The sequence below is a fragment of the Verruconis gallopava genome (genome assembly GCF_000836295.1).
Source record: "Verruconis gallopava strain CBS 43764 unplaced genomic scaffold supercont1.8, whole genome shotgun sequence".
In the NCBI taxonomy this organism is placed as follows: domain Eukaryota; kingdom Fungi; phylum Ascomycota; class Dothideomycetes; order Venturiales; family Sympoventuriaceae; genus Verruconis; species Verruconis gallopava.
The window spans coordinates 188048-215317 of record NW_015622144.1 but is presented as its reverse complement, the minus strand read 5'-3'; the positions used below and the strand labels follow the sequence as shown (position 1 = coordinate 215317).

At 52.9% G+C, this 27270-nt stretch overlaps 7 protein-coding genes across 12 annotated transcripts; 3 read left to right on the top strand and 4 right to left on the bottom strand.

Moving 5' to 3' along the window:
• Window positions 1–108: 108 nt before the first annotated feature.
• On the top strand, window positions 109–2392 carry PV09_03075 (uncharacterized protein). Its single transcript, XM_016356225.1, has 3 exons — window positions 109–508; window positions 609–1503; window positions 1566–2392. The coding sequence occupies exons 1-3, from the start codon at window positions 317–319 to the stop codon at window positions 1670–1672; spliced, it is 1194 nt and encodes a 397-aa protein (XP_016215748.1). The 5' UTR covers window positions 109–316; the 3' UTR covers window positions 1673–2392.
• On the bottom strand, window positions 2323–8213 carry PV09_03074. 3 transcript variants are annotated; one of them, XM_016356224.1, is made up of 5 exons: window positions 8117–8213; window positions 6458–7056; window positions 6027–6238; window positions 5879–5951; window positions 2323–5818 (listed from the first exon to the last, which is right to left on the bottom strand). In XM_016356224.1, the coding sequence occupies exons 2-5, from the start codon at window positions 6792–6794 to the stop codon at window positions 3411–3413; spliced, it is 3030 nt and encodes a 1009-aa protein (XP_016215747.1). In that variant the 5' UTR covers window positions 6795–7056; window positions 8117–8213; the 3' UTR covers window positions 2323–3410. The 3 variants fall into 3 exon arrangements, with proteins under 3 accessions (XP_016215747.1, XP_016215746.1, XP_016215745.1); XM_016356223.1 differs by having other exon boundaries at window positions 2323–5951; XM_016356222.1 differs by having other exon boundaries at window positions 2323–6238.
• A 2095-nt stretch (window positions 8214–10308) lies between these two features.
• PV09_03073 lies at window positions 10309–13997 on the bottom strand. 3 transcript variants are annotated; one of them, XM_016356220.1, is made up of 5 exons: window positions 13823–13997; window positions 13740–13765; window positions 12558–13681; window positions 12332–12464; window positions 10309–12276 (listed from the first exon to the last, which is right to left on the bottom strand). In XM_016356220.1, the coding sequence occupies exons 1-4, from the start codon at window positions 13961–13963 to the stop codon at window positions 12379–12381; spliced, it is 1377 nt and encodes a 458-aa protein (XP_016215743.1). In that variant the 5' UTR covers window positions 13964–13997; the 3' UTR covers window positions 10309–12276; window positions 12332–12378. The 3 variants fall into 3 exon arrangements, with proteins under 3 accessions (XP_016215743.1, XP_016215742.1, XP_016215744.1); XM_016356219.1 differs by having other exon boundaries at window positions 10309–12464; XM_016356221.1 differs by having other exon boundaries at window positions 10309–13681.
• Window positions 13998–14118: 121 nt separating this feature from the next.
• On the bottom strand, window positions 14119–15290 carry PV09_03072 (uncharacterized protein). Its single transcript, XM_016356218.1, has 2 exons — window positions 14885–15290; window positions 14119–14833 (listed from the first exon to the last, which is right to left on the bottom strand). Exons 1-2 carry the CDS (start codon window positions 15199–15201, stop codon window positions 14359–14361), a joined length of 792 nt encoding a protein of 263 aa, XP_016215741.1. The 5' UTR covers window positions 15202–15290; the 3' UTR covers window positions 14119–14358.
• A 4885-nt stretch (window positions 15291–20175) lies between these two features.
• On the top strand, window positions 20176–21390 carry PV09_03071 (uncharacterized protein; the record flags this gene model as incomplete). The annotated part of the gene is made up of 2 exons (XM_016356217.1): window positions 20176–21216; window positions 21283–21390. 2 exons carry the CDS (start codon window positions 20176–20178, stop codon window positions 21388–21390), a joined length of 1149 nt encoding a protein of 382 aa, XP_016215740.1.
• Window positions 21391–21855: 465 nt separating this feature from the next.
• On the top strand, window positions 21856–25779 carry PV09_03070. 2 transcript variants are annotated; one of them, XM_016356216.1, is made up of 2 exons: window positions 21856–24140; window positions 24222–25779. In XM_016356216.1, the coding sequence occupies exons 1-2, from the start codon at window positions 21966–21968 to the stop codon at window positions 25491–25493; spliced, it is 3447 nt and encodes a 1148-aa protein (XP_016215739.1). In that variant the 5' UTR covers window positions 21856–21965; the 3' UTR covers window positions 25494–25779. The 2 variants fall into 2 exon arrangements, with proteins under 2 accessions (XP_016215739.1, XP_016215738.1); XM_016356215.1 differs by having other exon boundaries at window positions 21856–25779.
• PV09_03069 (uncharacterized protein) lies at window positions 25641–27193 on the bottom strand. The gene has a single exon (XM_016356214.1). The coding sequence runs from the start codon at window positions 27079–27081 to the stop codon at window positions 25807–25809; it is 1275 nt and encodes a 424-aa protein (XP_016215737.1). The 5' UTR covers window positions 27082–27193; the 3' UTR covers window positions 25641–25806.
• Between the last annotated feature and the right edge of the window lie 77 nt (window positions 27194–27270).

Sequence of the window (27270 nt, the reverse complement as noted above, 5' to 3'; positions counted from 1 at the left end):
GTGTCAAGTTGCCCGGAGCGGCGTCGCATCCCCATGGACGATCGCAGCCTTGCCGGACTTGCACGAAAGCGGCAAGGCGTCACTCTGGGGCTTCCATGAAGTATGAGTCTGGTCTTTGGTACTTCTGTCGGTCGCGTCCATTATCATCGATCCCGCCATACCAGTCGAGCGGCTGGGAATTGCTGAAAAGCATTGCAGAGAGGGGCTCTGAGAGGCTTAGAGACTACGAAGAGCTTGGAATCCGAAGACGTGGTTACATTTCGCCAAAAAAAAAAAAGGCTACTCAAGTCGCGCACCACGTCTTGCCGGAGCCCCAATGACAAGCAACCAAAACTTCACGTCTTTTGAACAAAGCCATCGCGATGTAGTCCTTGCGGTTGACTTCAACCTCTACGGCACTCGCATGGCGACGGCATCGGCCGATCACAGGGTCAAAGTCTACGACCGCAAGGACGACGCCTGGCACCTCGTGGACACGTTTGGAGCCCACGACGCGGAGATCACGGACGTATGATTTGCTCTCTCCCTGTCATTGTTGCCGTTTTCGCAACGAGTTCAAAAGACGGCTACATGTATGTGACCGATCCGCTGACTTTTGTCTCTCTCAGATCAAATGGAACGGGCCCTACATGGGCGAGATCATTGGTACGGTGGGCGAAGATGGTCGCTTCAGACTTTGGCAGGAGGACGTGACCGAGATGCCAAACTCCGGACGACGCTTCAAGTACATGTTTGAGACCACAAGCGACACGCGCGTGCCCTTTATGTCTCTCGACTTCAAGAACATCGCCAACACGGAAACGTACGTGGCGCTGGCGACGCGCGACGGGTTTCTGAAGGTCCTGGAACCGGTCGACCACGACAATCTGGCGGGCCAGTGGCACACGATGTGGGATCGGTATCTGTGCAAGACGCCGGAGCGGACGGAGGAGACGTCGTTCAAGGTCAGCTTTCACCACGAGAGGTTCCCCTGCTGGACCGCCGTGCGGGCGGGCCTGGATCGCAGAGCGCTGAGTTTGGCCGTCACGTGCATGGACGCCGTCAAGATCTTCCGCACCGACAAGGACAGACGCTTCTACCAAGTTGCGGAGCTCAAGAACGCGCGCGACCTCGTCCGGGACGTGTCGTGGGCGAACGGCTCCATGCGAGGTTGGGACGTGATCGCGACGGCCAGCAAGGACGGTTGCTTGCGCATATACGAGCTGCACGCCGACGCCAACGCAAGCTTGGTCACGGACAGCTTTGGCTCAGGCTCGATCGCGGAGTCGACCACGTTGGAGAAGAACGCCAACTCCGTGGCGCACGAGCACAAGGTCGGAAGGAAGCACCAGACGGCGCTTTCAGGTATCGGCGCAGGGCTACAAGGGTCCTCTGGCGGCGATCGGGATCAGCGTGGCCGGCAGGGCGAAGGTGCCCCCAAACGTATCAAAGAGACGGCCACCATGGTCGAAGAAATCAACCTTCACCGTGGTGCGCTTTGGAAGGTCGCCTTCTCGCAGTCTGGCAAGTCTTCCGTCCCCCTTTCTTTGCCAGCCGTCGCGGTCAGGAACACTAACACGTGCCAGGCGACGTTCTAGCCTCAACAGGCGACGATGGCACGGTGCACACCTGGCGGAGAGCCTTGGACGGGCGTTGGCACGAGTACGCCGAGGTCGATCTCGCTTCCGACTAAAAACTGCCCCTCGACGATTTGTCGAGGCCAGACGGCTCAAGCTCAGCACCGTCGGCCATGCATGAGAACGTGCAGCGAGTCCGCCGTGCTCACCCTAACGACCAGTCACCTGGCGGAACCGACCTCCCCAGATTCCCCGCCGTGCCTCCTGCAAAGGCTGCAACCAACAGCGCGGCTCCCGTCCTGGGGGCTTTTGTCGCGCCGGAGCTTGCGTGTCAAGCATCTCGGCCGCCACCAGAGTCCAAGCTCGCGATATGTGAGCTTTGCTTACCGGCTCTTGAACGTCGGGACCTTGGCACGCAGACCGCCGCCTTCCGGACATCCAGCATCGCAGCGAGAGAGGCTCAAAAGGGACGCGCCGCGGTGATTCCGCACGAACGGGTTAAGTAAGGAGGAAGAAGAGGGGGGGGGAGGAGGAAATGGGGTGATTCACGTCTCAGGGGTTTCAGTGCACTTTCTCCTTCAACTTGTTTGGCCAATTCCGATGTTGGCAAGGACGCAACTTGCACAGGGGTGGAGCGGAGGAGGCGGCGACATCGAGGACACTGCTGGACCTCGGGCGTTCAGCACAGAATCTGCAGGGCGGTCGATGTGACGTGCGTTTCACGTTTCTGCTCTGCACTTCTTTGCGTGTTTGTATTTGAAAGTTCGGTTTTCTGATTTTGATTATTCCTTAGGAAAGTGGGTCAAAAAAAATTCAAGCAGCAAAAAACTACAACGACAACAAAAAATTCGTTTATGCGCTATGTGCTCTGGTCTTTTGCCCATCGTATATGAATCAGAGCGCGTAAGACTCCAGAAGAGATGCTCGTTGTTTGATTCCTCATTTCTCTCCGCCAATCCAATTTTGTGATGACTCCTGTAGACATAAGCCCCATGGGGAATCCATGTTGATATTCAATCCCCCCGCAAAATATACGTTTAAAAAAACACTTCTCTGTAAGGACAGCAAGTCAGATAGCAACCAATCAACAGAATTGACAAATGTGGGTATAAAGTAAGAGAGAGGCGCAGCTCCCAAAAGAAAAGAGATATTTGCGGGCGCGATTCGAAGGTGAGAGAGGCACATCAGTGCACTTCGAGAAGTTTTGAGGTAACAGATATGAAGGAGATGCCTCTCCCACGCAATGTCAGAGAGAAAGATAAACAAGAGTAATTTGAACCAAAGGTCGATTATTATCCACTTCGCCATTGTGCTTGGAGAAAAGTGTTCGCCAGCGCTTCTAATCGAGGGGTTCGTCAATTCGCATCTTCGTACGACTTCCTCGTCCTCCAGGTAGCGGGATCCGCCTCTGGAACTGCGACATGTACAGAAGAGATTCTTATCATACAAATGAGAAAGATTTCCCGAGTAGGAATAAGCCTCTACCGCATGGAGGTCAGAGGGTACCGGTAGAAAATGGTATGGACAGAAGAGGCCTCCGTGCGAGGGTGGGTCATGAAAACGTGGCGTCGAAAGTGGAATCGACTCGTTGCGTGAGACTGGAAAAAAAAAATGTCCGACGATTGGATGTCGATCCTGATGGAGAGTGTCACGTATGCTGAGCGGACACTCGCTTGATGCGAAAGACAATGCCTACGCTCATGGCAGACACGTTTCCTCAGCGAGAACCCTCGCTTTGCTTCGTTTGGGGAATTGGAGGTTCGCAGAGAAACGTTTCCCCGGCCGGTCGTTTCTTGCTTCCCGTGGGACGGGGCGAAGAAAAGGCCGAGTCAGGAAATGACGCGCGAGACGAAACTAGGGAAGCTGACTAGCCGAGAGCATGTCGATACACTTTGTGAGCAGCTTGCTCGCTTCGTGCAAGAGCTCCCATCTCGTGTTTGAGAAAGTGTCCCTCATGAGAATGAGCAAGCCCAGACAGGCATTGCGGTTTTGCATCTTCGACAGATCATCAGGTGCTCTGACGCCACCCACGCGCCTCAGGAAGCCTTGCATATCATTGACAACCTCCTCGTGATTGCTCAGTTTATACATAGGCTGGATAGGGCCGTCCAGCGCGTAGCCATACGACCACACGATAAGAGTGGCAAAGTACAGCACCCACGGCCGATTGAGCAGATAGTCGTCTCGCGCGTTGTACAGGAACTCCGGCTTGGCCATGGCACCGCTGCCGTCTTCTGGTACGAGAACCTGGCTGAGGAAGCGCAGTGCATAGAACGTCGCGTCACGGGCCCGTGCGGTGGGCGCCCAACCATCCTTCATCCGCCGCTGCGCGCCGGCGTAGTCCTGCGGGGTGATGCTACGACCGAGCAAGCGAGTCGCACCGGCGAAGATTTGGCAATCCACTATGTCGACATGCATGGCCATGTGTGCAAGATGGTGCAGGACCGTCCGGCTTTCGAAGATGTTCTCGTCGTCGGCTCCCTTGCTTGAGTAGTATGGATACTGCTGGCCTTCGTTCGCCTTGGCGTACGAATGGTCCAGGTCGATCTTCCAAAAGTCGAACGCTCGCGTCAAGGAGCCCCTCCACTTGTCCCTCCCGCCCAAGGCTTGCGAGACGCCCAAGGAGCTGACTTGCAGATCTCGCTGGTTCATGTGCCAAGATACGCTCAGAAGGCCGGCCATCAGAATGGTCCGTCCGAACGAGTTGGTCCGAACCGGCTCTCCGTTCAACGTTTTCTTGAGGCCGTCCAGGAACGTGGTTGGCTTGATTCCGTTCTGGTGCAAGCTCTGTTCGACTCGGCCAACCTCCGCGCTGCTCGTCGCGTTCCACAAGGCCTCGTCGCAGGGCAGCGGAAGACGCATCTCGTGCGCGACCATGACCGCCGAGTGGCCAAACATGGTGGCATGGATGGAATCCATGACAAAAGCCGCGAAGGCCGCCCGACGCGTTGCCTCGTTTGTGATCCATTGGTTCCACCACTCGTCTGCAGTGAACTGATTCGAGTAATGCGAGGCCCCATTTACTGAGCCGTGTCTGCTTGCGGAATGGCTATCGGTGCCGCTTGGCGGGGAGTCGGCCGACGATCGCCCTATCAACGAGCTGCCGCGCCTCATCAGGGTCAGCGTCGTGGCATGGTGGATGTGCGCTCGCTCGTGCAGCGGCCTTGTCGAGTACATCTTCTCAAAGATCTCAAGCAGAAGCAGGGCCTGGAACACCCACAGCTTCGCGGGCGGTCGAAAGTCGGCATCCATGAAGATCTCCCAGCGCAGATGCCAGGCGAGGAAGGCGGATAGATCCGCTCCGTTCTGCGTCATCTCGTAGCCGTAAGTCTTTTCCAGGCAGGACGCGCCCAGCGTGATGATGACCAGGAGCAGGAGCGGAGGGCAGTTGTTGGCTTGGAATGTTGGCTTGTGCAGGATGGGCATCTGCGGGTGGAAATGCAGCCAGAAGGACGCGATGTAGGTTTGCATCATGTTCAAGCTCAGCACGTGCCTGTCGTTGTTGCGGTCGCCGTCGAGCAGGTCGTCGCGTTTCCTGACCGGTGCGTGCGCCGTGTCGTTGAAGCGAGTGTCGATAAGGTAGAGAAGTTCCTGTCGTCGCTCCTCCGACAGCGCCATCTGCTGCATGTTTGTGTCGATGAGATTGCTGACGGCCATTTGGTGTCCTTGGGGAGGCATCGCCTGATGCAAGGGCCCGCTGAACATCGTCTCCTGGCCGAAATAGGGGGCGTTCATGCCGAAGCTCGCGTTCGCCACGGGGTTGGTGCTGCCGGGCTGAAATCCGGCCATGGGCGAGGTGCCAGAGCCCACGTTTGGATCGCTGAACAGCCAGGCAGCAAAGTCGTCGGCCATGGCGAACGGAGATCGGCTGTAGCCTTCACCACCGAAGATGGGCACGGCGTACGTCGGCGTCATTCCCTCCATGAAGGTGTCCGAGACGGCGCTCATGTTCGTGGTCATTTCCGACGCCGACGAGGTGTGACCTTGCGAGTCTCCGGACTGAGCCTGGCTCATGGTGGCGTACGCGGGTTGCGGAAGCTGAGTGAGGGGTGGGAAATTCGAGTGATGTTGGAAAGCGCCGGGAGACTGCGATGGGTGCGTCGGACGACTGAACTGCTGGTTGCTGTTGCTGCTATTGGTGGCGGTGGAGGTTGTGGCCGCCTGTGAGTAAGGAGAATATGGCTTGGCGTAGCTCTCGTTCTTGATATATTGCTGTTGGGTTCCGCCCGAGAAGGACGAAAAGGTGTTTGAACGCTGGAGACCTGTATTGACTGGACGGTAAGCTATGTCGACGGGAGGCCGGCTAAGATTTAGGGGCTGACCTGGTTCAGAGCCGGAGGACGACAAGCTTGGATCCAACGAAGTGGAAACGGAATGTGAGCCGGCGACAGGCGACTGCGTGGGGTAGTTCCTGTCAGCACCCTTCTGCATGCACGAGATGGATCCAGAAAAGGGCGGGGGAGTAGCTACCGTAGGTGAATTTTGCTGCTGCTGTAGTTTCTTTTTCTGCGCCGCCATGGCGGCCGTGACGATTGGGTTGAGGTTCTGCATGAAGTTCTCCTTGCGCAGCAGCTGCGAGCCCCGCGCGGTGTGCCTCTCCTTGTGCCGTGCGCACAGGTCCTGCCTTACAAAGGAGCGGTGGCAATCTGGAAAGTCGCAGTGGTAGATCTGCTTCGGGTTGTCTGTCTCCCAGCCTTTGCGTCAGTCGACGTGTCTTTCTTGCCCGTGTCTTTGCGATGGGTGTGCACGCATTGCCTGCTCGCTGCACCAGCTGCTACCGCCAGCGTGCCTGGCCGGCGCATTTAGCTGCCTTGCTATGCTGCGGCGAGGGGCGAACGCGCACATGCAAAAACGCAAAGAAGATCAAGCGAGACGAGAGGGAAGGGTGGGCGGTAACGTACGGTTCAACTGATGCCTGTACAGGTGCTCGGCCCGTGAATAGCTCTTCCCGCAGCCTTCGTGCGGGCACTCGAACTTCTTGTCGAGGCCCTTGCGACTTCTCCGTCGCTTCTTGGAGTTACCAGTGCCCTCTGCACTGTCTTGCGCGTTTGGGTCGGCATCGTCGGAATTCTGGCCGTCTCTGATCCTTCTCCTGCCGCGACTGTCGTCGGTGGGGGAGGTTGTGCCGAGGTTGGGCTGTTCCATGTCGCGTCCCGTCGTCGATAGCTGCGTGAACTGTTCTCGCACCGCGCCAAATTCCGAACTGAACGATGGCATGGACTGCACCTGCGCCGTCATGGCATGTGTGCGAGGATAAGCGGCGGGGACGCTGGACGATTCCAAGGGAGGGGCGTGGTGGTGGTGGCCGTCGTCGTCGTGGTCGTCTTCGCAGCAACGGTCAGAAGGGCTGCGGCCTGGGGGTGGCGGGCAACAGGTGCGGTGGTGTTGGTGGAGGTAGTGGTGGTAAGATAGCGGGTGTTGTGGATATCGGCGACAGGCGAAGCAGCGCTGGGGTGGACGAAGCGCTCATGCTATTCGCCCAATGAACCCCGGACGAACGCTAGCCGAAATAGGCAAAATTAGCACTGAGGTGGATAGCCGACGACAGTAAAATAACGCCGCATGCAACGGCAAGCGGAGGACGACGAGAACGAAGAGAGGGAGCGAGGGGAGCAAGACGGTGCGTGTGTAGGAAAAGCTGGAGCCAAAGATGGGCCGGGCAGAGTGAGCGGGCGAGAATGCGGTGGCCGGCGAGATGTGCAGCCGTGGTCGGACGGAGAGAGTTCGACAAGCTGCCAACCCGACGCCCCAAAAGAGAGACAGAGAGAGGGTAATTAGACAGAGGGCGAGAGAATTCGAGAGCAGCGAAGCTCCGGGTGAACCCATTCATGGGAGCGACACCTTTGGGCGAGACACCCACCAGCCAGCAGCGGGCCGGTGGGGCAGCTCGCGCGCGGACACAGGCCCTACGCCCACAGCCCAGGGGGCCCCCAGAGCCAACCAGCCCAAGAGGCCACACAGGCTGAGCCCCAAAGAACTCCCAGAACGCCCACCGGCAGCGCCAGCAGCGCCAGCACAAAGCACACGCATCCACGCAGCTTACCCGGCCCACAGACGACGAATGGCGACGAGCGACGAGGAGAAAGGTAAGGAAGAAAAAAAATTTGCTGCCAGGCGTGACTGGTGTGCGTGCTGCAAGAAAAAGCCTCTCGAGAAGATGTCATTCTTCATCTCAAAAGAACCCCATCCTTGCCGGAAGCTTTCTCCTGGCAGCTCGATCCTCGTCAGAAGCGCCATCACACACCCGCTCACACACACACACAGACGCCCGCACACAGGCGCGCGCGGCCGCCCCTCCTCTCCCAACCTCCCCGGCCAAGCGCCAACCAGGAGGGCAACGCTCGTTGTTCAAAACGTTGACTGTGTGCGTGTGTGCGTGTGTGCGTGTGTGTGTGCGTGTGTGCGTGTGTGTGTGTGTGTGTGTGTGTGTGTGCAGAGGTGTCTGACGATGACCCCGGCCACGGTCGTGCTTTGCTGCTGGTGCTGTGGGACAGGCGGATGAAGGGGGAAGCGGAGGCGGAGAAGAAGAAAGAAAAAAATAAAAAACTGAATTTACTTACAGTTGGTGACAAGCTGCCCCCGTTCCAGCAGTGCGTATTGACAGACCGCAAGTAGTTAAAATAGAAATATAACCAAAAAAAAAAAAGGGACGTCGCTCGCCCGCTCAGGTCTCGTTCTGCGTGCGTGTTCGATTCCGTCAAAGAAGAAAGAAGACGTGGTCGTCGAGCGGCTTGACGCGGCCGAGGAGAAGAGTCTTCGTCTATACTCTTCTCCCCACCAGCAGGATGTCCAGCCACGTGAGCAGGCCGAATTTCTTGCTTAAGCACGCCAGCCGACGATCCCCAAGAAGAGAGGAGAACCGATTATAATTGGCAGGCTGCTGGCGCCCGGTGGCTTTCGCGGCAACAAACCGTCGTTCAGCAATAAATAATGACGGGCCTTCCAGATGCACGTTCCGCCAGATCAGGACGAGGGGTCGGGTGGAGGGTCCGCCGTCCGAAGAGGACGGTATCGGTCTGCGTGGGTTTTAGCTAGCTAGCTCAAGCCTTCTCCGGGCAAAACAGAAAAGGAAATCAATAAAAAACGTACTTGTATATATGTGTATGTATATTTTTCGGGGGGGAAATACGGACAGAATCGTGTTCAGGCGTCCAGTAGCGTCTGCGTGAAGAAGCGGCTTTCTGTTGAAGAGACAGAAACCCGCAGTGGGCTCTTCGTTATTTTTTTTTTTTAACGTGCGCCAGCCGAGCCGGCATGTACCATGCAAATTCGAAGCAATGTGCAAAAGCCAGTGAGCCGTACGCCGGCACGGCGCAACGACAAGACGTTTGGAAGGACGAAGAATCCAGCGGCTTCAGCGCTTCGACGGCGCGCGCTCAGGACGTGGAGAGTCCAAGAAAGAAGGAACGGGCAGAAGGCGGGGCAGGCGTCGATTGACAGATACAAGCGTGCTGTTGCCCTCGCGTGCTTGGGGAGGTTGCAGCTCGTCAAACATCTATGTATATACGACCTGGAAGCCTTCGCGCGATTCTAAAAGCCCGGTCTGGAGAATCACCAGAGCGAACAGCGATCCTTCGCCCCCTCCTCGAGCAGCAAATGAAAAAAATAAAAAAAATAAAAATAAAAATCTGGCTACGGCAGCCCGATGGCGCCGAAATGACGACGGAAGTGGGATCACGTTCGAACAAAGTTGAGCACAGTGAGGAGAGCAAGAGTGTGTGTGGGGGTGCTCGATGTTGGACATCCCGCGATTCGTGGCTCGTGTCAGGCCTCGTCCAGCCACAAGCTAGGCCCGATGCGAGCGCCCGTGGTATGCGTGCATTAGCGTGCACAAGTGCCACATATGCACTTCTCGTTGGCCCATCACAACCTCCACCATCCATCTCCTCTCTGCCCTGATTCTTGATTATCTGCAAAGCTTGTCTCCGTCTTGACAAACGTCATTTGGATGGGCCTTCTGCTCTTGTGCTTTTGCCACCACCAAGAATACGACGCCTCACTCTCAGCTGAGGCCGAGGGCCAGCGACGCAAACATACGCACAAAGAGAGAGAGAGAGAGAGAGAGAGAAAGAAGCGATCGTGCCTAGCTCTCAAACACACCGTGCTGTCAGCAATAATACCATGGCGCTGATCTGTGCGTGCACCGTGCCCATCTTTATCGCGGCAGCAGTGGTAACCCACTTAGAGCCGTGACATTGATCCAGTGACGGATCCCAGCTCGGGACGCCAACCCCTCCTCCCCCTCGGATCGCGAGCGCAGAGGAGAAAGATAGCGTTGCAGGAAGACTTTACTGTGGAGACAGGCACATGTTTCGCGGCGCCCAAAGGGCAGGTCCCTGTGGCCCCTCCTACCTGTGCAAGAACTAGGCCCCGGTCCGTATCGTGGCCACATGTCGCCTATCTGCCAAAGGGGACGAAGAATTTCCCAGTTCCGGCAGGCATTCTTCCAGGTGCTGGGCCCAACCCTCGTTGAAGAACAGCGAAAAAAAAAACGATTTCTCCGAGGGCCTCGAAAGGAGAATAAATATTAAAATAAAAAGTAAAAACAAAATAGATGAAGGAAAAAACAAGATCAAAAAAAAAAAAAACCTGTGATGTCCCCCGGAAAACAACGACATGCGACGTTCCGTGCTAAACGAACGACCTCGTGGTACAATACTTGTACTACTTTCTTGGGCCAGACTAGCGGCTCAACGGGCACCAAAAAAAGGTCACACCGCACTGCATACCACTGCTTTTGCTCTCTGAGAAGGAAAAAAAAAACGGGCTTGGGGTAACGCGGCGGTTATATTGGAGCACGCTTCCCATGTATCGATGAACTAGGCATCTGCTGGCTGACCATTCAGATGACCGTGGCGCGAGGACGACGTAGAGACAAAGACAGAGAGAGAGAGAGAGAGACACGGCGCGCGTTCGCGAGAAAAGAGAGCCAAAGAGCCAGCGAGCCAGAGAGAGAGGCCGTGCGCAACCTAACAAAAAGCCCGCATGAAACTCCGCGTTTTCCTATCTGCAATCAATGTCAGAACGAAAAGCCCAGCCTCTTCCAGGGCGCCCGTGCCCGGCGACGCAATCGATACGTTTCAACGTTCAGGGCGCATTTTGATGATGATCACGATTGAAACCCCTTCCTCGGGCCCAGCGCTGCCGCCCGAGGAGGCAGGTGGCTTTTCTGCTCGACCCTACTTGTACCAGACTCTCCCGTTGTTCCCGTCGTCCTGACCACGGGACAAAGGATTGGCCGCCCAAGCGTAGTTGTGGGCGTGCCTTGTGCGCCGGGAAAAAGATTCACGAAGCGGCGTCGTCGCGCTGGAAGAAAGTGGTAATGGATTGTTCGCACGGCCACAATCGTCCCCAGCGAGGGACAACGTAAACTCGCATCGACTTTGTAGCTGTGCGGCCCCGGGCGATTGGGAGCTTGTACCTTCCTACTCGGTAGCAAAGTCCCGTCAGTCGCAAGGCGAAGGATGACCGGGCCTGGACGGCTCAGGTCTGAATCTCCCAGGTACAACGTTCGGTGGGTTTTCTTGATGGCAAACACCTCCCAGACGAACGTCACCCTGCACATCCGTCGGCTTCGTGCGGGCTTTGCCATCCTTCCTTTCGTCCTTCGTGGCGCCGTAATGAAAGCGGCGCCATTATTTTGGATATTCTCGACACTGCTTGTGTAGCCTAGACTCGGTGCGGCTTATCGAAACGATGAAGCGGCGAACGAATACAGCACCCCCGTAGCAGATCGGATGGAGAATCCCGTCCAAAGAAAGAAAGAGCGTGAGGAGTACGGAGATACTCCAAAATGGCTGGGCAATCATCCCCGCCCCCCTTGCAGTCGACCTACCGCCGCTGTGGTAAATCTCTGTTAGGGCTGCATCCGCTTTGGCGACGCAAAGATGACGGTGTCTGCCGCGGGTTCGAGGCATCAGCGAGCCGTTCATCGTGGCAGATCCCTTCCCCAGTCGCGCTCTATGGTGACTTCGATAAAGCACCACTGGCCACTCCTCCTGCCGAGCATCCGGCTTTGCGCAGGCGATAGCGAGGCGACGTACCAGCACGCTGGGACATCCTGGTTCCCCCTTCTTCTCTTTCCCAATTTTCCTCATTTTCTTTCGTTTCTTTTTTTCCCTTCACCAGCTTACGAGACATTTAGCCCCTCTGGGGTTAGGAGGGTGCGCCTTTTTTCTTCTTCTTCTTCTTTTTTTTTTATCTTTTAAACGCGCTCGAGTTTTGTCCAGGCCATGTGTGCGTTTGTGTGTGTCCAAGTGTGATAAAAGCTCGCGCAACCGAAACTGATTGGCCGTCTTTGCGCGAGGCTCTGTTTTTCGTCGACCTTTTACTGCTTTTCTGCGCCGCCTCTGCTGCCGAACCGCTCCTCGTTAACCCGTTTGTTGAATAAAAATGACGTTTCGCGCCCCACGCGTTTGTGCAACAGATCAATACTTTTATTCAGATTAAACGTAATGCCTGTAGCACGTGTCATTGGACGTTCATTTCGACTGGACTAGGCTGAGAATTCGCCGCCCACCCCCGCCCCAACCCACCTTTGTCCAAATCTCCCACTTGTCGTTAATCTTTGGCCATTGTCAGCCGCCGCCTATCAGCCCGACCTCTCGACTGCTCCTCTCCTGCTCGCGACCCCCAACTTTTTTGCCATCCGTCGCACATATCGCGTACTTCAATCACAGGAGGCAAACAGCGTACATTCGATTTTTCAGGTAATGCAATGCTACGACAATCAATTATCATTCTCTTTTAGCAAATTCCTGCGTCTTTTTAATTACTCTACTTTATCGTCGTGTCTCGCGGGGTCGGTCGTGATTTGTGTGATTCATGCCAGTAATGCTTCTATGTCAGCGATTGACTTGGGCGTGTCCGTGAGGTTTTCCAGGCCATCCTTCGTGACAAGCACATCGTCTGCATAACCGTTGTCATCAGCTTAATCTTGTATCCTCGAGCGAACCAATAGCATCGTTTTTTTTTCTTTTTTTTTTTAAATATTGCTCTTACCTTCGATGCGGACGCCTCCTACGGCCCAATACTTCTTCAGCACGTCGGCGTCGATGTATTTGTTTAGCTTTGGATCCTTCAACGCCGGCTCGATCATGAAAGGGCAGAAGTAGATGCCCGGCTCCACGGTGATGACGCTGCCCGCGGGGAGCTTGCCTCTGACTCTCAGATATCGGAACATCGGGTCCTCGTCCTTGTAGTTCGGATTGCCGCCGCAGTCGTGTGTGTCCATGCCGAGATAATGGCCCAAGCCGTGCGGGAAGAATGGCACGCTGACCCTGTTGTCAAATATCTCCTTTGCGTCGCCCTTCAGGATGCCTAGCTTCAGCAAGCCGGCAATGGCGATGCGGTGCGCCTGAGCGTGGACGTCGTCCCAGACGACGCCTTCCTTGATCATAGCCATGCACTCAAGCTGCATCTGCAAGACGAGAGAGTAGATGGCCTTGGCTTCGGGTGTGAACTTACCGCCGATCGGGAAGACGCGCGTGATGTCCGCGGCGTAGCAGTGATGCTCGGCGCCGGCATCGACAAGCACCAGCTGCTTCCCGTCCAGGTTGTCGTCGTTCTTTACGTAGTGCAACGTCGCCGCGTTGGTTCCGGATGCGAAGATGCCGGAATACGCCTGTTCGCGGCAGCCCCGCTCGATGCACACCTTCAGGAAAAGGCCGTCCAGCTCGCGCTCGTTCTTTGCAGTCTTGGACGCCTTCATGACAGCGACGTGGGCCGCCGTCGAGACTTCGTTGGCGTGCCTGATGAGGGCGACCTCGTACTCGTCCTTGACCACGCGGCAGGTCTCGATCGCTTTGCGCAGCAGCTGGACGTCCGTCTGGCCGAAGCTGAGGAAGGTGATGTGATCCGAGACCTGCTCTCCGATGGCATAGATGGTGGACTGAGACAGCGATTTTGCGTCCGCAAGATGTGGGTTGACCTCGTCGCTGGTAAGCACGGCATCGACGTCGTACATCTTGATGGCCTCGTCCGGAGTTAGAGGAAGGCCTGACCAGATGACGTCGTCGGGGTCGATCGGCGGGATGAACAACGTAAGCTTCTCCTTGGACATGTCGTATGTCAAATAGGTGTCGGGCAGCTGGCATCCCGACAGGTAGTAGAAATAGCGACGCTGTCTTTCTCACTCGTGAGTCCTACACGGCACGGAGCACGTTCACATGGGTTGCATTGTACCTGAATGGAGCCTCTTGATCACTATCCTTTGTTCATTTAGCGCTTCAGACGTATCTCATTGTGTTGTGCACAGCCATCCCTACCTCGTTGTACTTTTGCTTCTGCCCTTCCAGATAAAGCACCCCGCTTCCGTCACCACCGTTGGCAACGATCCATTCCTTCACTCTCTTCGCGTGCGCCTTGGCAGGATACTTGCCATCGAGAACTTTGAGGTCAACCGTCATGATTTCTCGAGATCGTGTGAGGTCGCGTGTGTTGTTACACAGGTGCCCACAAGCGTTCGGCGTTTTTTTTAAGCTTTTGCAACCTGCCGGACCCGTTATGGTGGGGCAGCGGTGGAATGCTGGCCTGACTGGATGGGGAAATATGCAGCCTTGCCAATGGCGCTCGCGCATATCAGGGGACGTTATACTGTGACACGAAAACATGTGCTAGATTTCTAATTTCGCTTCTTTGTGTAATGATGATATCGGCCATTCATAGCTTCACGATATTATGCCTTCCAACACCATGCTAAAGTAGCAACCTCGAATAACGTTTCAAAAACTCCGCGCTATATGCTGTCGTAATCCTTCTAAACATATTCAAAGCCTCCCTCTCTCTCTCTCACAGCGGTCCTTCAGTCTTTCCATCTGTTGAGAAATTTCTGCATGTCCCCGGAGGGTCCGGAAGCAGCCGCAACCGTGTTTTCCATCTGACTGAACGACCAGGTGACGGACTCCGTGACAGTGGATTGGATGCTCGTCTGCGGGGGTAAGAAAGTTGTGGCGAGAGTGTACGGGCTCGTGGGGTTGATCGGTGTTTTCGTCTGTTTCGTGATCTTCGTCGGGGGCACCTGCTGCATGGACGCGTATCGAAAAGGTCCTGTCTGCTCCGCGAATGGAATCGCAAAGGAGCCCTGTGCTCCCGTCGCGGCCGTTGTCGCGGCTTGCCCGACGTTGTTCTCTGTATCTGGCCCATTTGTGCCTGACACAGTGCTCATCGCCGTGATTACGCTGGCTGGGAAGCTGCCAGTCATCCCGGTCAGGGAGAAACGCGAGGAGTAATTGATCACCGTGCCACCGGTCGCCGCGACAGAGATCATCTTGAGAAAGCTGCACCAGCGGTCAGTAGCTTGATTCTTGCGCTTTCTTCTGCTGGCGTACTATGCATTCTCGGGCGTGCTGGCGCCAATAGAGGCGTCGACGAACGCTTCTGCAGAATTGCCCGTGACGGCGAAGGTGCCGTCGGCGACCAGGCTCGCCAGCTGGACGATGGAGGAAGCGTCATTGCCGCCCGCGCACAAGAACAGTTGGTACGTTGTTAGGTCGGAAAGGGCTGGCGCAGTGCCTGAATCTTCCCATGTTACTTGGAGCGACCCTCCGCCTGCGTGCGATGATCCTGCTGCCGGGCTTGTGAATTTCACATCCGCAATGGCGAAGCCAGCAAAAAGAGGGACGCTGAACAAGCATAAGAAACGCATAGCGAGCTTGAGGCGCGAAGCGCCAATGTCTGTATCGGAGGATAGAAAGCCGGTATCGTGGATGCAAATGTTTGAGAAAGCTGGCGTCCAGGGGCGTAAACTAGTCCAGGCACAAGGCATGTCGCCAAGAGATTTTGTCCTAGCATCGGGTCCTATGCTTTGAACTTATCCCATGTCGAACTTTCCTTAGCGCGTACGACGCCAATCTAGTTGTATGTTTAAACACAAAAAGAATCTGCAATGACAAGTCTCATCTAATCACGTCAGTCTTGCTACGCAGAGGCATCGTACTTTTCACCTCCCACACACGAGCTCTGGAAACGTCAAGGCTAGACTCGCCATGGATTCGAGAACGCGTCACAACCAAACCCGTCATTCAATCAATCTGGCCACTAGAAATATGCGCCTCTGTGGAATGACGATTTCTCTCAGGTGACTAGTTTTCCGAGATAAAACCAGAATGTCCCACGTGCGCAGCAAACAACGGCTTGGTTTGCGTCGACACCACGGAGCAGAAACAGAACACGAATCGCCTGCACCTTTTTTAAGGGTCGAACGACTACGAAGCGAAGTGACTCTTCTACCTTAACAAGGATGTTCATCGCCACCGGGAATTGCCAGCATGCGAAACACATATTTGTAGCTACCTAAAGTTTGACCGGAGAGGCGTGTGATGAAGCCGGATAAGCCCAGCATCTTTGACGTCGGCTCGGATTGATTCATTGTGCACGAACTGTGCACAATCTTAAGAATTTTTGGCTGCAGTCCGACTGGTTTCATCCGGACTAAGCTCGAATTATCGCCGTCTCCGTAGCCCTCAACGAATGCAAAAGAGCAGGAGTTTCAGTGTAAGCTTCAGTATTGTCTTCGCTGCTCAAAGACTTTCGTCCTTTGGAGCCGGTAGATTTACCGCCTGTCTACTGAAGTTTTTCTTTTTCTCTTTCATTTTCTTACGTCTTGAATTATTTCATTTTATATGAAACCGGGGAGCAATCTTCTGGCTAAGGGACAGAGTCATACTGCGCCTCTCTTTTATTCGCGCTGGATTTATATCACTCTGTACAAGAATCCTAGCTTCATATCCAACATTGTTATCATAGTACGTACTTCCGGTGGACGGGAAGTGTCTAACCACTAACGGCTTTCAACGAGTCTCATGTGGTCGGAACAAGGGTGTTGCGGCCTACTGCGAGATGCGAGAAATTTTCTCGACGGCGGAACACCATGGGTTTCGAAATACGATCAATTTTCTCCTCCTCGACTTTTGGGCTGAAGACTTGGGGAATGGCTCACATGTTGTGGAGACAAACCCACTAAATTAGTGACAAGACGATGTCGCTATGTGAGTGAGATAATTTGGCTCTTCCACAATTCCGTTTAACTGCGCAACATCCCTATTTCGCTGCAGGATCGAGCAAAAGGTATCTCGTCACCTGCATTCAAGAATTCCGTGCCAGTAGCTAATGCTTAGCGATGATGCAACGTGGACGCCGCGCGCTGTTTTCAGCACTGCATCACATAAGTGGAGCAAAAATGCGGATTCTTGTGGAGGCGCACAAGCCAAGTGCTTCTGACAGCGTTCCCCACGATCCCACGCGGGAGATTCCCACAGATTGGTTTGTCAATGATTTTTGAAACTAGCCCGACGGCAGAGGCGCCTCATTACGATAGTGACAAACATTTCCAGGTCCGTGGGATCGCGCGATCTCGAGAACGACTGGACTATTGGCTTTCATGACCGGAAGAATGCCAGGGTTCACACACCACAAAAAAGTGAAAGCTAAGCAATCAGGTGCTTTACGAGCCATCCAATTACTCCGGGTTGACTCTGATGTCTCACAGACGGGCAGGGTGAATCTCACATGATGTTACCACAACTGACAGCATTATGTTCGAAGGTGTGCCTGAAATGCTGCCAATGCAATCCTCTCATCTGTAGTCCATTTTCAAACCAGACATATTGATGCCAGCGGATACGAACGCTGAGAGCACAGCCATGACGAGCTTTAACACTCTCACCGCCTTCAACGTTATCTCCCTCTGGCGGCACTCAATAGGAGCGGGAGTAGAAGACACGCTGTGACGTCGCCCGCTGTGGCATCACGAACTTTGCCACTCGTTCCAGCTAGGCAGGCGATCGTTCCGTGCAACTGGTCGTGCAATCGAGTGTGGCCGAGCCATGCGTGCACCGGTGACACTGCCAACCTTTTCAATGTGCACCTGCAGGATCGATGGCGGTAACCCCTGGCTGTGGCCACTGGACAGAGCCCTTAAAGGAGTTCTCATGCAAGCCTCAGCCATCTGTTGGTCGCCCTTTCGTAAGGGAGGAGTGCAGCGTGTGGTCAATTTCCAAGGGTTCTACTCAGACGAGCGGTGAGACTATGCGGCCGCCTTTGTTTCCAAGCAATGAGGTTAGCAACTTTTCTTCCAGAAGGATAGCCGCTCTGTCGTACAGTGCCGTCGCAGAGCAAAGAGGAACTTTAAAAGCGTGACGTCACGATACTGTACTGTACACGATGAGGAGAGACCGGTCGATGGCGCCTCCAGACGCAGATGGGGACAAAAAGCTGGGGGCCGAGGCCCGTGCAGGTATCCTTGCCTGCATGCCTGGTTCTGAACAGGGCGGCCACGTGTGCTAAGTGCGGACCAAATTGTCGATCTCTGTGGGCAACGCCAGTGTCCTGCTCATTCTTTGATTTCCTTAGGTCATAAGCAAACGAGGTATGGCATGTGAAGGCATGGAGACAAAACCGGGGAGTGCATCATTCGTCGCGCTCTCTTCAATTCACCTTCTCCCCGTTTCTCCTTGGGCTCACCTCCGCGTAAACCTTTCACCACTATCGGTGCGATGATGTACAGAGAGGGTGTAGCGTAGCCGCGAATCGCACCTAGTCTGCGGGCCGGCTGGTGCACCCACCATCCAACTTGCTCAAGGGTTCATTGTTTTGGGCGCGAGATGAAAGGTGATCGGCACGCCAATCTGGCCCTGTTAAACATACCGCATACCAAGGTCAGTCGGTTTTCGGTTCCGTCTGAGATGGCCCTCGAATATGACTATGCACCACCTCTACCTCAGTAGACTACCATTTGTGATGCATCTCGAGAACAATCCGACAAGTTGGCGGCTGTGTTACTAGATTCAGTGCTCGAACGAATGGAACCAATCCCTGTTTCTCACACCTAATTACGTCGTTGGATGCTGGGGAAGTGGAGAAACGAAGCGCAGTATATTGTTTCGTTTCCTTTGCCTTGCGCCACGAAATAAATCATGGACCTCCTCTGTCTATTGATAGCGGGCTTTGCAGGGGCCTTGACTCGCGCAGAATCGTCTCCAGTAGCCACGGACATAATCCCAGTGGAGCAAGGTTGACATGCCGCAGAAGCGCTTGAATCGCCACATGATTTGTACCAGAAAGACCAGGGTGAGCGAGACGGCCAAGAGCAAAAGTCATCTAACAGATTTTGGCGTTGATCTTTGCGTGGTTCTGAAATCCAACCGATCGTTTGAGTCTTATCTGGTTCCTTGTGAAAAGGTCAATTGCATTGTAAAGTAATCAACAGGCAGTTCGTGTGACCAGCTTAGTGCTGGCCACGTTTCGATTTGTTTTCATGACGAGAAAATATGCCTCGCATTTGGCCTCGTAAATTAGCAGAATAATAATGGCAAACACGATCTGTTGCCTTATTCGACTCAATATTTGGTGGCAAAGACCTGGCTGCGGCAAACTCTATGCTACCCTGCTCTAAGCCCTTTCCGCTGCGGCCATTACATTGTTCCCTCTTCATGAAGCAGAGGGCTTGGAGTCTGCGAGCTGCTCCACCTGAAGCCACCGATTGCCTTCCGATAGGCAAATTCTGCTGATGAGGCGAGGCAATTTGGGGAGAGGGCCAGGAATAGGGAATCCAATCATGCCAATTTTCGTTTGCGTGTTTGTCAGCCGAGGCTTTTCTCATCTCGATTTGGAAAGGATATGGGAGGATGATTGGGACCAGGACTCAGCTTCGGGCCTCCGGACGCTGTAAGGTTTGCTTGTTCCTCGTTTTTGTGATGTATCACATTTGGCGTTCCGCCAAAAGCGGTGTGCTGTTTCATGACGAACTAAAATCCCGACGGCAGAGGCGACTATAGTCATCCTAACTAGGATAGAAATCCTTTCTCCCAGTCCCTCAAGACTCAGCCTTAAAATAAGCCTTGCTGCGGACATCTCTTCGCTTCCCAGTAACTGTCGCCTAGTTAATGTACGCCACTATGCCAAAGACAAAAGCGGTCCTGTTAAGATGTTGAGCAGATCTCTGATTCGTTGTCCAGCTGAAAGAGGGAATAAGAAACCATGGTGACGAAGCTATCGATGCCTGAACCCGGTAAAGAGCCGCAATTAAAAACCAAAAGGTTTCAAAACTTCTTCCGTCATCTACCTGGCGCCGTACTTTATACCCTGCATGAAGCTCGTGACAGGAAGTCACCGGTTTCCCTTACTGGGGGTTGAGCTTACGAACTGTTGATAGAGACGAATGGAATCCACGACCTCGTCCGAATTAGTGGGTATTTGAGCCCGAGAACCATAAACAGTACAATATGGTTCGTGCCATACATGGGTGATACTTGTTGCAACCTATTGAGGACACCTAAGATCCTGAGTTAGCATGCTAACCCTTGGCGAGCGCGTCAACGATGCCAACCCGCTCTCCTATTCTGTCAAGAGGCGATCAGCAATGAAGTTTCTCACTAATCTGACCTATTTTAAGTGGCTTGAGCTGTAAAAAAGTGGGCGTTTTATGACCTTCCTGACCCTAAAAACCGTGCCCAAGTGCTTCTCTGTTGCAAGCTATTTGTGTTGCAGAGTTGATACAGTAACCGCACCAAAGACGGTTCTCTTATAGCCCATCCACCTTCAAGTCCCTTTATCTGACGATATTCTCTACACGAAAATTAAAGTAAAGATTGACTGCATGAATGCTGGAAGGTTTTCGGAGATGGAGTGTGGCAATCATGCAGAGCTGCATTTTCGGCATTTGCCAGCGGCTGACAACCCTCCCCAAGTAGCGCATCAACGCCCGCAGATTATCGACCGCTCAAAGGAGGCCAGTAACCTCGATGATTCCACAAGAAGCCCTGAATACCAGAACGCCGGGCAACTTGAGCTTGAAGAGCCCATTCCGAGTTATTATGATGACAAGAGACCGCCAAACATCAACGAAGATGAGGACGATGACAGTTCTTGTCGAGCCCAGCCTCACAGCCTTGCTCACTTTGGCTCGAAGAATTCAATCACGACTTCTTTCTCGTCCACTGCAGCAACGAGGGGTAAGGGCACACGTGGAAGGTCCTCAGATTCATCTTTGTATGATTCTGCAGAATCAGTCTTCCAATGGAACCGCTCACACGAGCTCGAAAGGCTGCCATACTTGTCCAATGTCCCCACTGAACATCACTTTTCAAATCTATCACACAATTTTTTGAAGTCTAGCAATTCAACAAGTACCTCCTTTAGAGAAAGAGACAATAGCCTTACCAACAAGGAGCTAACAAGTCGGCAAGCAGAGGTCAGATGTGGTCAGCACCAAACGAAACGGCTTCCTCCAGATAACGCTTCATCTAACGGTGACAATGATTATATCAACATTATAGGGAGCCCCGGCATAAATGGTTCCAGTACTGTAGAGAAGAATGACAGCTTGAAAAACCAGGAGGACAATCAAGTACGTCGAGAAACCATAGAAAGGCCCGAAGACCACGATCGCGGAAGCAGAGCAAGAACTCTTGGAATCCTTTCTAATAATACTGGTTATTCCGGGGCCAAAGATCCGGAGACGAGACGTCATGAAGCGATTCGTGATGAACGGGGCAGGTACTCGAACACAAGGAAAGCTGTCATGATCATTTCCATCATCGTGGCGATCCTCGCCATCATTGCAATGATCATTCTTCTCGCTCAGATTGAAAGTAAAAGAGGAGGTAGAGCCATTTTCATGGGATTCTCGCTCATTGTCGAAGTCGCTGTTGCCGCCGGCATGGTAGGTCAATTTCACTAAGATATGATTTTTCATCAACCGTGGGGCAAAATCTTGACCTTTCAGCAGATCGCGTGGGACAGCAACAAAGTCGAAGTCCTTATCAGTATGAACCTTGTCTTCGTTTTCGGAATCTTCGTCACCGGCCAGCTAGACACTTTGATCGGCTCCGGGTAATACAATGAATCATTCTCAGTAGGGGGTGAGGGACTTTGTTGCCACAGATTAAGCGTCCATACTGGCCCCGAGCTTCTTTTTAAATGTAAGATTTTAGGCACAAATTATAGGAAAGAAGATCAAGATATCAGATGAAAGAGAATGGACGGATAAGACTGACAAGCTGCGGACTAGTTCATGAAAAGATCTCATAGTGCTGAAACGTCGGCGTGTAGGAAAGGAACACTATCATTTGCACGATTCCTTTTGTATCCTTATCATTTCGACCTTTTGACTGTCTTGTGTAAGCTTGAAATGAGAACTTTTGTTGACGACTGTGATTTGCTCGAAGCATTGGCCGTCTTCTCTCCGTCTTCTATCCACATAGAAAATTAATAAGGCATGTGACGTCGCGTCCACCTCACGCGCTAGCAGGTCACGTTCGACCGTGGCGAAATGTTCCTTTTGGACCGATTCTCCTAATTAGTTCAACGCACTCAGCATGTGAACTCAAACAGTACAGTCAGTTGGCATGTATCTACGAATTTTGATTTGACGATTCTATAATTATCTTCCGTTTCTCTTCCTCAACGGCCATGGTGAAGCTGCAGGCGGCCACCGTTTCGAACCAGGTCGTCCACACTAGGAAGAGGAAGCGACAACACGCCGAAGGATGTGAGCATAATCCAGTTAGTATTGATTCGGTAAAAGAACCGGAACGCGTCTCAGAAGAATTCCCGTCGAATCTGTCGAAGCCAGCGTCAAGCAAAACGGCACAAGATGGGAAGAGGAGCCGAAAGCCTAAGAACGCAACCGATGCCACTTCTCCACCCGAACTTGCGCGACACGATTCCTCTACTTTAGTGGAAACGTCTATACCATGGCCGGACCATTTTGCGAGGTTATCTCAGTTGCACCGAGCATTGAACATAGTCTACACGTTTTGTTCCTCGCGCAAGTCTTTCGCCACTACGCTCGACAACATCCGATCGTCCGTCGAAGGGCATATCAAGCGCACATTGGAAGTAGAGGAGGTGGCACAAGTAGTAGCGTTGGTACCAAGATCAATCAATTTCAGCTACGTTGATGAAGCCATGCTCATGATTAATCTTATGGGAGCGGACGAGACCTTCAAAGGTGGAACGGGAAACCAATTCATCCTGCCCGAGCAACTGCGTGAGGGCGCGGAAAGCGAGCGAAGGGAGGTACTTCTTTTTGAATTTGTCGACGGCGACCTTAAGCGCCAGGTGCAGCATGCAAAGACGGGCGAGCCGACGAAAGCAACTCAGAAGCTGCGAAATGAACGCCTGAAAATGCCTGTCTTCAGCCAGAAGCAGATGCTGAATCTGATTGAGAAGCGGAACCTGAAGTTCACGTCTGCGGTCAATGCTTTCCTAAACCAGGCAGACGAAGAGAAGATTGACCCGGTTCTGAAGCTTTTGCAAGAGAGTCAACAGTATATCCCTAAAGTGACTAATAAGGCAATCAACACGGCGGAACTTGACAGAAGTGCTCCTCTTCCAGCATGTATTCCTGCAGAGAGAGCTTCAATCTCCCAAATCATCTCAGAGATCAAGTCGTTAGACTGGTACAGTGGTCAAATCGTACCCGATGGCCACAGAGTGTTTGATCCTCAACCGCCAATTTATGGTGACCTTGTCTTTCAATTATCCCAAAACCTTGTCGATGCACTTTACAACACCAGAGGAATCACACAACTTTACTCCCATCAAGCCCAAGCAATCAATCATCTGTACGACGGTAGTAATGTGATAGTGTCAACATCAACGAGTTCTGGAAAATCGTTGATATACCAGATACCCGTGCTACACGAGCTAGAGAAAGATCACAATACCAGGGCAATGTACATATTCCCTACTAAAGCGCTAGCGCAGGATCAAAAGAAGAGCATGAAAGATCTCTTGCGGTTTATGCACGGACTGGAGCAAATTATAGTCGAAACCTTCGATGGAGACACGCCCATGTTTGAACGAAATAAAATCCGCGAGGAAGCGCGCATTATTTTTACAAACCCAGATATGCTGCACATCACAATTTTGCCACAGGAAGATTCGTGGCGTAATTTCCTGCGGAACCTCAAATTTGTGGTCGTAGATGAGCTCCATGTTTACAACGGTCTCTTTGGTGCTCACGTCGCGCTCATCATGCGCAGGCTGAGAAGAGTATGCGCAGCCGTTGGGAACAGACACGTTAAGTTTATATCCTGCTCAGCAACGGTTGCCAATCCAGAGGAGCATATGAAAACCATATTTGGTATCGAAGACGTCAAACTTGTAGACTTTGACGGATCGCCATCAGGCCGAAAGGAATTTCTTTGCTGGAATACGCCATACAAAGATCCCAAGGATCCAAGCTCTGGGCGGGGAGATACGTTTGCTGAGGCTGCAAAGCTCTTTTGCCAGCTTATTCTAAGAGGCGTACGCGTTATTGCTTTCTGTCGCATTCGTAAAACGTGCGAGATTCTGCTTACCGCTGTTAAAAACGAACTGAACAGTCTGGAGAGACCAGAAGTTATGACTCGGGTTATGTCTTATCGAGGTGGCTACACCCCACAGGATAGGCGAAAAATCGAGAAGGAGATGTTCGAAGGCAAGCTTGTAGGCATCGTCGCCACAAATGCCCTCGAGCTCGGCATCGACATCGGTTCCCTGGACGCCGTGATGACCGTCGGCTTCCCATACACAATCGCAAACTTGCGCCAGCAAAGTGGTAGAGCTGGTCGACGGAACAAAGACTCACTATCGGTGCTGGTAGGCGACTCCTTTCCGACAGATCAGTATTTCATGCAAAATCCGGATGAAATATTCACGAAACCTAATTGCGAGCTGCAGGTCGACCTGCAAAATATCATGGTTTTAGAAGGTCATATACAATGTGCTGCTCACGAGATGCCAATTCGTCCAGAGGATGACCTCCAATACTTTGGGGAACTCCTGCCTACCATTGCAGAGGAACGAATGCGCAAAGATGCTGATGGTTTCTATCACACCAACGAGAGATTTTTGCCTCGACCGTCGAATTACGTCGCTATACGTGACACCGAAGACGATCACTTCGCAATCATCGATACGACGAACGGGCGCAATGTTGTGCTTGAGGAACTTGAAGCATCAAGAGCATTCTTCACAATCTACGATGGTGGCATATTTCTGCACCAGGGAAACACATATCTCATCAAGGAATTCTCACAGGAACGACTGATGGCGAAGGTGGAACGCGTCAAGGTAGACTGGACAACGCAACAGCGTGATTTCACAGATATCGATCCCGTAGAGACGGAGGCTATCCGCCAAATTCCAGGCTCGCTGTCGAAGGCTTTTTATGGACCCATCAAGATCAAACAGGTCGTCTTCGGTTTTTTCAAGGTCGACAAGAAACGCCGCATCCTCGATGCTGTGCAAGTCGATAACCCACCCATCATTCTCTTCAGCAAGGGCATGTGGCTCGATGTCCCAAAAGCTGCGATTGAGATCCTGCAGAGCCGACGACTGAATGTTGCAGGTGCTATACATGCTGCTGAACATGCGATTCTGAGCTTAATGCCAAATTTCGTGATCTCTATGCCAGGGGATGTCCGGACTGAGTGCAAAAACGCACTAAAAGAGTTCCAGAAGCGGGAAACTTCGCGGAAACGACCTGCTCGGCTTACGTTCTACGACGCTAAAGGTGGCGCTCATGGCTCAGGCATCAGCACAAAAGCCTTTGAATTCATCGATCTACTTTTACGTCAGGCGGCTGAGCGCGTTAGCTCATGCTACTGCCAAGATGGTTGTCTGGAATGTTGTTGCAGCGAATCATGCAAGGAGAAGAATCAGGTCATGAGCAAGGCTGGCTCGGAGGTTATTCTAAAAAGCTTGTTGAATTGGGACATCGATATTGATGCTCTGCCAATGGGTGAAGAAGAGAGAGTGCCAGCAGGCGTGGAGACTGTGGTACCAGCAGAACCTGTGAGACCTAGGCCTGGACATAAGATAGACATTGTGGAAATTAAAAGAGAGGAAGGTGGCGTAAAAAGGGTTGTGGTCGGCGTTGTGGGACATGAAACAAGTAACGACGACAAGGATAACGATGATGCGAACATATCGGTAGCCAACTGTCGCTAAACTTCTACAGCATCTCAACCATGAAGGGGCACTTCTGTATGTTGACGAACAAAGAGTATGTTTCAAGAAAGTCAAAGCCATGGCGAAACTGTCTTTGAGGAGACCTCATTCCCTCGCTGCCATCGACATTATGTCGGCCATTTTTATCTTTGACACTATAACACGAGGCTTGTACCGCACAGCATATCCGTCATTGCCAAAACTGCTTGAATATTCTGTTTGAAGGGCTCATGCCGCTATAAGGTTAGCTCAAGATCTAATGTGTATCACTCAAGTTAAAGGTAGCACACTGATGAAATGAAAAGCAGTTTGACTATTGCTCCTTTCTCCACACGCTTTCCTTTTTGACGTAGCCACCAAGCAAGAAGTTACCCTTCGCAGAGCCAATGAAAAAGTCCCTACTCTTGATCAGCCAAATAACGAAGCTTGGTAACCACCATCCAAAGAACTGCCCCACGCCATGACGACTTCCAATGGGCACAATCTGCGTCGGACGCAGATCGGGCTTAAAGGGACGATCTACGCCGGCAGTGGGCTTCTCCGTCCCTTGCTCGGCAGCACGAAGATCACGTCGAAGATTCGTGGTCACGACCTGCGTCATGTGAACCATGGTCAGGATTCCACCTTTGAACGCGGAGGAGCATTCGCCAACCGCGTAGACGCGAGGTCCGGCGTCGTCGACTCGAAGGGTCTCCGGGTTGGTGTTCAGGTGTTTCGATGCGGTCAGTAGCGCCGGTGGGACATACGCAGTGGTTGGCTTGCCCTGGAAAGCAGGTATGTAAATGTCAGCTTCCAGCACCTGACCATCGCTGAGGTGCACTTTGATCTTGGGCTCGCCTTCCTTTGCGAACAAAGCTCCCAGTGTTTGACCTGCGTCCGGTGGAGTCGTCTCGCGAACTGTCTTTCCGTACAAGACGTCCACTCCCAGCCGTCGAAGGTAGTACTCCGCTCTGGTCGCCGCCTCTTCGCTCAGAGCCGGCAGAAGTTTGTTGCTGTTCGTCACGACGGTGATTTTGATTTTTGCATTTGACGTGGAAGACGATGATGGTTGGAGAGAGCCGCTGAAAAATTCCGCCAGTTCTCCAGCGCATTCGACTCCGCAAGGCCCGCCTCCTCCAATAACAATTGATCGAGCATTGGGCAAAAAGCTTCGAAAGGAATACAATGCTGCACGCGTGTTCTCTGTGGATGGCTGAGCCGTTAAAAGCGGGCAAGGTGCTTTGCTTCCCGAAGCGAATACAAGTGCGTGATACGTGATCTGCTGTTTAGAATCTCCTTGGCCAGCATAGCGAACGATTCGGCCAACGGGATCGACATCAAAGACAGAGCCGTGGATAAATTGGAACGACTCCTTTGGATACTCTTTGAAACCGTCCGTTATAGGCAGAAACATCCTGCTGTCAGGAGCGGATTTCTCGTCGACTATTGCCCTAGGGGCGCCAATCACGAAGTAGAAGTCCGGCGAGGAATTGATCAGTATAACGCGGTATTTATTGGACAGCTTGGGAACTATATGCCTGAGAATGGAATGGGACTGTAACAAACCGGCGTAGGAAGCCCCAATCACGACAATGTTTTTTTCTCCCATGGTGAAACGATTTTGAATGGCTGATTGATTCCGGGAAACTCATCTGCGTCCAGACGAAAAGGAGTGATGCAAATCTGAAAGAGTTGAAATAGATATAGCTCCTTAGCGTTCTGTGGGGCCCCGGATTCTGATCCAAGTCCGTATGATAACCTCGCCGGCTGCAACTCGGCCCGGGCATCTTCTGGAGAG

Excerpts from the sequence above, each read along its gene's own strand:
- PV09_03073 (XM_016356219.1), bottom strand. The coding sequence starts at position 13,963 with ATGACGGTTGACCTCAAAGTTCTCGATGGCAAGTATCCTGCCAAGGCG. Across the intron at positions 13,766-13,822 it reads AGAAGCAAAAGTACAACGAG|GATAGTGATCAAGAGGCTCC; the intron begins GTAGGGATGGCT and ends AAATGAACAAAG. Across the intron at positions 13,682-13,739 it reads GATCAAGAGGCTCCATTCAG|ACAGCGTCGCTATTTCTACT; the intron begins GTACAATGCAAC and ends CGAGTGAGAAAG.
- PV09_03075 (XM_016356225.1), top strand. The coding sequence starts at position 317 with ATGACAAGCAACCAAAACTTCACGTCTTTTGAACAAAGCCATCGCGAT. Across the intron at positions 509-608 it reads ACGACGCGGAGATCACGGAC|ATCAAATGGAACGGGCCCTA; the intron begins GTATGATTTGCT and ends TGTCTCTCTCAG. Across the intron at positions 1,504-1,565 it reads GGTCGCCTTCTCGCAGTCTG|GCGACGTTCTAGCCTCAACA; the intron begins GCAAGTCTTCCG and ends AACACGTGCCAG.
- PV09_03072 (XM_016356218.1), bottom strand. The coding sequence starts at position 15,201 with ATGCGTTTCTTATGCTTGTTCAGCGTCCCTCTTTTTGCTGGCTTCGCC. Across the intron at positions 14,834-14,884 it reads AGCACGCCCGAGAATGCATA|CTTTCTCAAGATGATCTCTG; the intron begins GTACGCCAGCAG and ends CCGCTGGTGCAG.
- PV09_03069 (XM_016356214.1), bottom strand. The coding sequence starts at position 27,081 with ATGGGAGAAAAAAACATTGTCGTGATTGGGGCTTCCTACGCCGGTTTG.
- PV09_03070 (XM_016356215.1), top strand. The coding sequence starts at position 21,966 with ATGGTGAAGCTGCAGGCGGCCACCGTTTCGAACCAGGTCGTCCACACT.
- PV09_03074 (XM_016356222.1), bottom strand. The coding sequence starts at position 6,794 with ATGACGGCGCAGGTGCAGTCCATGCCATCGTTCAGTTCGGAATTTGGC. Across the intron at positions 6,239-6,457 it reads GTACAGGCATCAGTTGAACC|ACAACCCGAAGCAGATCTAC; the intron begins GTACGTTACCGC and ends GCTGGGAGACAG.